This window comes from Opisthorchis viverrini (assembly GCF_000715545.1).
Source record: "Opisthorchis viverrini unplaced genomic scaffold opera_v5_286, whole genome shotgun sequence".
NCBI classification, from domain to species: domain Eukaryota; kingdom Metazoa; phylum Platyhelminthes; class Trematoda; order Opisthorchiida; family Opisthorchiidae; genus Opisthorchis; species Opisthorchis viverrini.
Window position 1 is genome coordinate 98811 of NW_008751933.1, and position 9264 is coordinate 108074.

The 9264-nt window shown below is 47.0% G+C and overlaps 1 protein-coding gene across 1 annotated transcript; it reads left to right on the forward strand.

Moving 5' to 3' along the window:
- Positions 1-6531: 6531 nt before the first annotated feature.
- Positions 6532-9264, forward strand: T265_09421 (hypothetical protein; the record flags this gene model as incomplete). Its single annotated transcript, XM_009175475.1, has 2 exons — positions 6532-6948; positions 8094-9264. 2 exons carry the CDS (start codon positions 6610-6612, stop codon positions 9036-9038), a joined length of 1284 nt encoding a protein of 427 aa, XP_009173739.1.

A 9264-nucleotide genomic window follows, 5' to 3' on the forward strand; every position in this document is an offset into this window, starting at 1 on the left:
TAGTCCCACTGATTCAGCAGTCAACAAACAGTTCAACGGAGTGTAAATACACTCGTTCAGCAAGAAGTCAGCAGGTCGCACCGGAAAATTGTGTATTCGAAACATTAAAACAAACGTCATGATGCAATATGTACGACAGTTACAAAGTGTGGTTTAAGTTCAGGAAGAATGGTAAATGTGACAACGGATTACAGACACTACAATGTACAACCCCGCTTATTGCCCTTCGGCTCATGCGCTTTCTTTCTGTTTTCAGTTCGTAGAAATTGTCCTGAACACCCACCTTCGGAGAACCACTGTCCCCTGGTGCTTCGGTAGAGTGTGTATTGCACATCTAAGATAATTATGGTATGACACTACCAGAGTTTATGACGCTCACTTGGGTCAAAATCACCCTTGTGATCAATAAAGGCGATCAAAATTTGTAATTAAGACTGTTGGATAGTTTCACGGATTAACGGATTACTACACAGAATCGAGGTTTTCGCCCAAGTTCCAGGAGTCGGTTTTGTTCTTGTAGTTTAGGTGCTGCCGTTCAGCTGAAAGGCACAAGCGAAAAAAGTGTAGCACTGCTTATTCAGTTCTCTGCGCGGGATAGTAAGCTTGCCAGCGCGAGGACTCGGAGAAAAGGTCTCTAACAGTGCTTTGAACCGGATTCGAGGTGGAGCGTGGATAATCGTCGGTGAAGGTTATTCCACCCAGAATAAGAAAGAAATTGTGTAATGAAAGTGTGCGGTCTGAGCTTGAAAATCTTACCGTGTCCCCGCCGTGTGTTTCATGGGTCAACGGTAAAAAACCTGTTGACCAAACCTTGTTCAAAAGACATAAGTAAGAATTAGGTTCCCTCGGAGCTGGCGATACCCTAGAGGAACGAGATCAACGACCACGAGCTGCGTTTCATTGTCCACGGATTTAAGGCAGGCAGCTTGTAGCAGCTCGTTGGACGCGATTAATGAGGATTGCGTTCCAGTATTTGTCGTAGCGCGAAGGTGTGATCGATAAAAAGAAACAACTTGGTTCTCTGACTATCGATGCTGAATCAATCTCTGTAGAGTTCTACCACTGGTTCACCAGTGGTTACTGACATTGGCGGGAATGGCCCAATCGTGTAGTCAGTGGCACCCGTGCATCAAAGCTATCGTCTTCAATGCGTAACTACCCAATTTCTGAACAAACTGAGCATGCATTCGCTTCCAAGGCTTGGTTGTGTGTTCCAGTTCCAAGTTTCAGTAGCCCAAGCGTATGTAGCTCACCTGGCTAGAAATATACTGGAAGCGCACAGTAAAGCGGATGACGAGGATTGCCTGCAGGTTGAATGAAAGTGGGTTAAAGACGCTATGCTATCATCTTTTAGAACCGTTTGTTCCAGTCGATTCGATTAAATGAACAATGGATATCGTCGAGATAAGCAGATCATATTGCTTCCAGAAAGTCCATACGGAGCGACCGCCCACAACCGAAATTTGATGAGATATCAATCCCCAAGCGCGATCTCTGCATCTTGACTTCTCCCGTCTAGGTTTGGGCAACGTGACAGTATCGCAGCCCTCGTGCTTCCTTCGGGTGGCATGGCACCCAGGCACCGAAAATATTGCAACTGACAAGGCAACTGGAGCGGATGGTCTACACCCAGCACTTTTCAAAGGTGGCGAGGTCCTGGTGACGACAACCATACTTAAGAAGGTTTGGAACGAAAACAAAATACCAGTGAATCGGACCCCTGGACCTTCATTCCAGTCTTCGAAAAACGCGCAAGAACGTCCTGCGAAAATCAGCGTGACATCAGCCTTATAACCGTCGCACCTAAGATATCTGGAATCATTTTGCACAAACTGGTCGATTATCAGGAGAGAATTAAGCTGGGTTTTGCCGTGGCGTAGGATGCGTTGACAATACCTTTGCCTTGAGACAGGTTATTGAACGTCGCCACTCCTTCATGAGTCCCACGTTGGTTGTTTTTCTTGATCTGGAAGGTGCCTTTAACTCCGTCAATTGTCGGAAACTTTGACAGTGTCTGACGATCACAAGGGTCCCTTCCAAATTTGTATCCCTTATGAGGGCTCTGTGTGCGAATCACTGTTGGCGCGTACGAGTATACGGGAACCTTTCGCGTGAGTTAACCAGGTCCAGTGATGCAAGACAAGATTGCCCTCTCACCTTTCCCCTTCGGCTTTATTGTTAATATGCTGCTTGCAATTCATCTGCCTGCCTCTGAAACGTCGTGGATGAAACGCTCCCGGGACGTTCGCTCATAGACAGTGAGTATGCGGAAGGTATCGTTCTCTTTGTTTCAGATCCCTCAATAAACGTACCATTTTAACTAATCTAAATAGCTCCCCCACATGTTTGGGCATGCGCTTCAAAGTGTTGAGTGCTGCTACAAGACTAGGTGGAACCAAACCCGAAATTCATGGTTGCAAATGATGTGAGCAGTTGTATAAGTCCTGGTGGACTGACTGGAGATAAGATTGCTCCTCAAATTAAGAAGGTCGGAGCAGCCGCTACCAACCTCCGACACTTATAGCGCAGACGTGAAGTCGGTTTATCTGTCAGGGACACAGCTTACCATGCGGCAGCGTGATCCATATTGCTTTATGGACCGAAGACGTGACCTCGTAGTGGATATCGGTATAGATATCGGTGTTTGATAATCGGTGTCTCCGCGGCACTGGTCGAGTATGGTCGGAACATCGGATTAGTAATACTGAAGTACCCCAGATAGTCATAGGAAGGTGATTTACCCACGCTTCATAGGTTACGCTGGTTAGGACATGTACTTTGTATGCTAGAATACCGTCTGACTCACAGAACTCCTTTCTTCCATCTCTGTGCTTAATACAAACGACTGACAGATTGGTCAGTATGATGTAGCAACACTAACCAGTAAACTTAGTCGGGTTGACAACTCCGCCTCTCTGGATGGGGACCTAGGGACTCAAACCGCCGATGGTTGATGACACTGGCAGAAATGCTTGAATCGTGAAATCAGTGGCGCTCGTGCATCAAAGCTATGGTCTTAACTGTGCATCTACGTAGTTCCCGAAAGAGGTGAACGCGCCACCGCCTCCAGGGCTTGGCTGAATGTCCAACGCCCTCCCGTAGCAGATGGAACTAATGTGCTCATGATACACGGTTTATAGGTGGCAAATTGAATTTTTTTAATTTGCTAATTTCTGTCAGGTTGCTCCCTGTTAGCGTTCCTGGAGTGGTCTAAAATTGATCTAAAATTGGTCTAAAATTGAATAACTGGGTTCCAGCTAGTAAAGCCCGCTTGGCCACTGCAGCACTGAAAACCGATCGTCACGGCAAGGTGATAGCCTCATGTCATCGTTTCTTGTCAGTTAAGCATTAACAGTTGTTACTAATATGTTACTTTTGGTAGTGATGATGATGATAATGATAAAAGCCCGGACGGAAAGTAGATGAGTGTCGCGAAACACTGTGCGACTCACCCCCCGTCTCTTATCTTGTCAATTGATGTGTTCTAGAAATTTCCATACCTGCTTTTGAAAACTTAATGCTCGAAGTGCTGTCTGGGTACTTGGTCACACACTGAGTACTGCTTGTTTCAGACGCAAACTATTTAAAAAAACATCCGCTTTATTATGCGCATCACATTTGTAGGGTGTGAAACGGTGGTGTAAGATGATGGCGTCAGACCCACCATAACTTAAGCTTGCAGATCAGCCAGTTGATGTGGCAGATTTATCCTTCTGGGCAGCCTTATAAGTTCCGGTAACTGGCCGGAGACGACCACTTCTTGAATGGGGGAGACCTAGACACCTTTTGTCAGCTTTCGGTATCCATGCCGCCGGCATGAAGTCAGTTTGTCGAAGGCAGAATGTATACTGTGATGGTGCACTCCATACTTTTCGTGGATCAAAAACGTGGCCCGTACGCACAGACGATGCATGGAAAAGTTCGTTGTTTTACCATAAATGTCTCAGGTATAAGCAGGGTCTGGTGGAGACAGTGGACTAGTAATGCTGAGATACACCAGAGAGCTTCAGAAAAAAAAACTACGCGATGGGCAGCCCAACCACACTGCATAAGTCAAGACATGTGCGTTGCATGTCAGGAAGCCATCGACCTTGCAGAGTTGATTGGAATTAGTCCTGCACTGATTTGAAACAATCGAGAGACGGACAGCTTAGGTCAACAATGACCATAACAGCCATAACCCAAATGCCTCTTTTATGGATGGGGATCCAATGCCTCAGCACATCAGTTCTTAATGACACCACTGGACATGCCTGAATTGCGCGGTCAGTAAGCCTGCGCATAAAGGCTACCACTTTCACCTCACAACTGCGCAGTTTCCCGTTTCATCAGACAAGTGGAATGTTTCAGCACCAACTAAAAGGTTATACCATTGCCTCCAGTATGTGACTCATCATCGTCATCGGCAGCACAACATCAGTGTTCAACAGACTCTTCACTGCCGTATATCCATAATTTATTGAAAATCCTTATGGCGAGGGAAAGAATGAAAGTGAATAGGGAAGGGACTTGGTGCTAGTTTATCACAATCGTTCCAAGCTGTGTACATCTCCAGACATTCATTCAGACAATCTGGATGGAAACTGACAATAAGAATGCCGTTAACATCTATTGGCAGCCATATGTTCCAGCGTCTCCAACGATTTACAGGGGTTTACTCGCAAGGTGGGTCGTACCAACAGTATCCAGCGTTTTGGCAACAGATTTCACTTCCCTCTGCCAGGTCAAAGGTCGACAACGCCCCTACTTGAGCCTCTCATGGAGCGCGACACTTCGGCAAACGGTGATTTGGCATGTGCAATACACAGCCAAACCACAACAGCTTTTGCCGTGCTATGCAAGCGAGAACTTGTTTTATATCTGTAAGGTTGCAGAGTCGCCAGCACCAGCGTGCAACACAGCTTTTGCCGTTGAAGTCCGTGCTGTGCAAGCGAGAACTTGTTTTATATCTGTATGGTTGCAGAGTCGCCAGCACCAGCGTGCAATGGTTATTGAAGACCTGAAAATGTCCCACTTCGATCACTCACAGAGGCTACGTCTCCGCGATACGAAAAAAACAAACAGTGTAGCCTGATGCACACGTCCCTTGAGATTTAGAGATATGCCGATTTGCCGCCATGAGTGTCCCGAAACCTCACCTGAACCTCGGAGAATCATGCACTAAACTCATTTATCACACTATTATCAGAACCAATGCAGCTTGCAAGATAAGTAAGCGCTCCACAATATCGAGTACTCTTTCGTAGACCGTACTGTCCACCGGAAGTGGGTGCACTTGTATCTTTAATTCTTGTTTCTGATACGCAGCACACATCAATGTGAAACGCCTTCAGTGTGGTAGTAAGAACGGCTTCTTGTCCTGCATGCATGCGAACATTTAATGTAACCCGGTGGACCGAGCTTTGACGTTCGGAGATGCTTGGGGCTTCCGGCACCGACTGCCGAGATGACTTGACCAGTGACACCACCTGACAGCCGAGCTGGCATGACAGTATTGTTAGTTATAGGAATCATGGCTCTGCGTTGGCCGGGATACTGCCACGCGGCCCAGACCTAGACAGGAGGGTGATTGGTGAATTCGACCAAATCCTTTGGCCCAAAAACGTAACCGCAAAGGAGTGGAGTTCGACAGGAAATGCCATTACATTCATTTCTAATGAACAAGCTGCCGCACCTGTTCCAACCCTCAACCTCGAGAACAAGGAAACTGTTTGTCAGACCTGTAACCATTGACCATCGTGACATGACAAATCTCTCACGCAAAGCCCCCAGTATGACCCCATGGGTTGCGGAGGCAGACAAACCGTCACCCACAATAATTTCCAGTCTCTTCGTGACGGAATGTCTGACTTTCCATGTGAGCTCAGTTTTCGATGGCCACTAGTATGCTCTAACCAGCGTACCCTGTGCTTTATGTGTGTGCTTTGTGCGTCATGAGGTTAAGGGCTACTAAATGAGAATCATTAGTTAGCGAAATACACTCATTTACAAACTAATTTGGTTTTTGCGAGTGACTCACCTGGAACCTAGCTGAATCTCTCGTTTGTGATGTTTCCAGTACCATTAGTTCCTGCGGCTGCCTGGTCGTCACGACGGTGCTAGGTACGACTGTGACCATCGCTGTACGGATCTAGCTGAATGAGTGCTACGACTAGCTAGCCATGTATGCAACACGGATGTTTCCTGAGCGAATTGGGCTGCCGGACATCCTGCATGCACAGCTGGTTAGCCGTACCAATTTAAGTCGCTAGTTGGGCTTGCGGGTGACTTTTGGAACTGCCCATTCCTTTCGTCCTCCGGTTTGTTTCCCTCGGATTTACGCAGAGTACAGGGCGTCCGGGTGGATGCACATGCAAACCCCATGGGCCATTACCCAGTATGGAGTGATGCCTACCGGAGTGGTTCAGTGTGTCATGCCAATCCTGAAACAGATGGCAGCGCACCGTATATGCAATGTGTTTATTCCGATGTACGTTTGTTTTTTGATGTCCCAATGACCATGGATAGTAGACAGTCTAGGTGACCATCATACATGTCGTACTTCAATTTGCTTGAGTCAGACTGCTTGGTAATGATTTTCTCTTTTTAGCTGGCTGCTGTTGGAAGATTATGAATGTGGTTCCATCAGGCACGGCACCTCCAGTTCCAGGTGTCGCTCCTCTGCAAGGTGGCGTTGGTTCATCTTTGTGGATAAACAAACTGAAGATAGTTGGTAGTGGGCACAACTGGGCGGTTGCACCATGCGAACCTTTTTATCTGATGGGCACGGAGCCTCCCGCCACTGACGCTGAGCTCACCGGTGCCAAAAATCTGATTGAACATTATGGACTGGGGAACGCCTATCAGAAGTTTTGTAGCAAATCTCTGCGTGAGGAGTTAAGTGCATTTTTGCCGCATCTTTCTGGGAACGTGGATGTTCCGGCAACCGTTGATGGCAGTGGACTGATGGTGAGTGACCGTTTTTTACCTTTGCAGTTTTTCATGCATTACTGCGACGCATTTATCAGTTGTATTTGAGTTAGCTTAGCCACCGGTTCTCATCCGTTTAAACCGAGACGAGACATCTCTAGGTTTATTTGGTTCTCCCCAATACCAAGCTTGCCGACTTTCTCTGGATCAAGCCAAACCTATAAGCTTATGTCATCTCAAATTGGATTGAAACTTCAGCCGCGGGTTGCTTTAACATGCAATACTTGAGCTGCATTTACTTGTAGCTCATAAGGTGAATGTTCTGCAGCGGCCGCAAAAGAAGGATGTCCTCAATGTTCATTTGAGGAGCGGAGTTCACACTGTTTCACAAGCGGCTATGGTGGGTACATCTGGCAGTCTGAATCGAACGGTGCAACTGATTGCAGGAGCTCTACTTGTTAGAATCAATACTCTGTCAATATTGAAGGGTTCAGGTTCAATAAAAGCTTCGTCAGTCACATTTGCTGTTGGTAGACCCATACAGATCTGTGACTGTAAGAGGAACGGTAATTTACTCGGAAAATCCCTGTCAAACCCACCGGCAGAAACTGGTGACAAAACAAATTACACATTCTTCGTGACATTTTGTTGTCAAGTTTTATTCGGAGGACACCGCTGTTCAGCACAGAATGCTCATCTAATCGCTGTTATGTTTGGAGAAGACCACCGTAAGTTGGAGTCATGAATTGAGGTAATTAATTGCTGGTCCAAGTACCGGGACACAATTTTCATCCTTGTTTGTGAGCGGTAGAGTCCCCGTTAACCCACGGACTTTTGTTTTTGCTTCCATGGGCAGCGTTTTTGCTTTACCCGAGGACGTTTCTTTTGAACTGCAAATTCTGCCCTCCAACACTCGGATAGACACTTCTAACGGCTTTTCTTGGCCCTTGTTTCAAAACATTTTCAATATAACTTCCATTCTATCTCCAGACCAGTCGTTAGTTGGAACGGACGCTTAGAGTACTTTATTGCAGCTGCCACAATATGATATATATATGCATATGTATATGTACATGTATAAATGCTTCCTCGGCTGCGTTTATTTCCCAGACACCTGCTCAAAATTAGTATTTGCTCTTGCCAGTTACCTGAGTACTCTTTCTGTTCAATTTTCCAACATCTAGAGCCTAATAGAACGACCACCTATTCGTGGAAAGGAGCTGCGACTATTTGCTCCAGGGCAACTAGATCATGCCTTCCGCCTACATCCCGGACCTTTGCCTCAAGAATATGCTGCATTGTTCGCTGCTGCGCCACCCAATCCCAGTTCCAAACATACACATCGTTCCACGCAACCTGGCGCAACAGAAGCACCCGGTACGAATAGTCTTTCCTCTCCAAGAACACCGGTTACTGCTGGTGTCCCTCCTTTCAGTGGTTTATCTCGTCGTCGGCGACGCACGGAAGTTCATCGAGGCCAGCTCGGTAGTGTCAGTAACAGTGGTAGCTTGTCTTCTGGTGTTCCTGGAGTTCCACAGAGTGGTTCGTTTTTCCCTAATTCTGGAAATATTAGCACATCCAGCACTGCAACGCCCCTTTCAACAACCTCCATTCAACCGCATGGAGTTCAGTCAGTCACTAGTGCATTTCCGTCGTCCAATCCACCTTCAGCGGAACCTATCTCAATCAAGTCTGTCGAACTCCCACCCGGTTTGATTCCGGTTAGCAATCAGTACTGTCCTCCGAATCCCCCAACCGAGGCACATAAACCTCCACCTCCACCACCTCCACTGCTAGCACCAGTACATCATTCTCCGAGTAATGCGCTCCAGCGATCGGGGTTTGGAAGCAGTTCAGTGCCAGATTTCTCTGCTTCTGGTTCATCGGTTATCCCTGCTCCTCCGGTGCTCCATTCTATCCACCCGACCACCACGGCGGCGTTCAATTCAATCACTCCAACGTTTCAGCATTCTACCCATTCTTCTTTTCCCATGCACTCACAAGCCTCTCCTGGTTCTTCGCCGCCATCCCCTGACTTGCATAGACCACGTCGCCCAGACAGCATTGCAGATGAGGAACGTCGTAAAAAGAGGCGCAAGGAGAAAAAACGGCGAAAGGATCGTGAGTAATTAACCACACAGACGTGCATTTTTGCCGTGGAAACACACCGTTGCTACCTTCTCAGGTTTCATACAATCCGGTGCACAATGTAAACAAATGCGACTGTTCCCTCGCCGGCTAATGGTTTCCTACTTCTCTTTAAAGAAGAATTTGTCCATCCTCCTTGTACAATCACCTCAGCAAGACCATTATTATGCCATGTTTATTTACTTCATTTTCACCGCGTTCTGACTG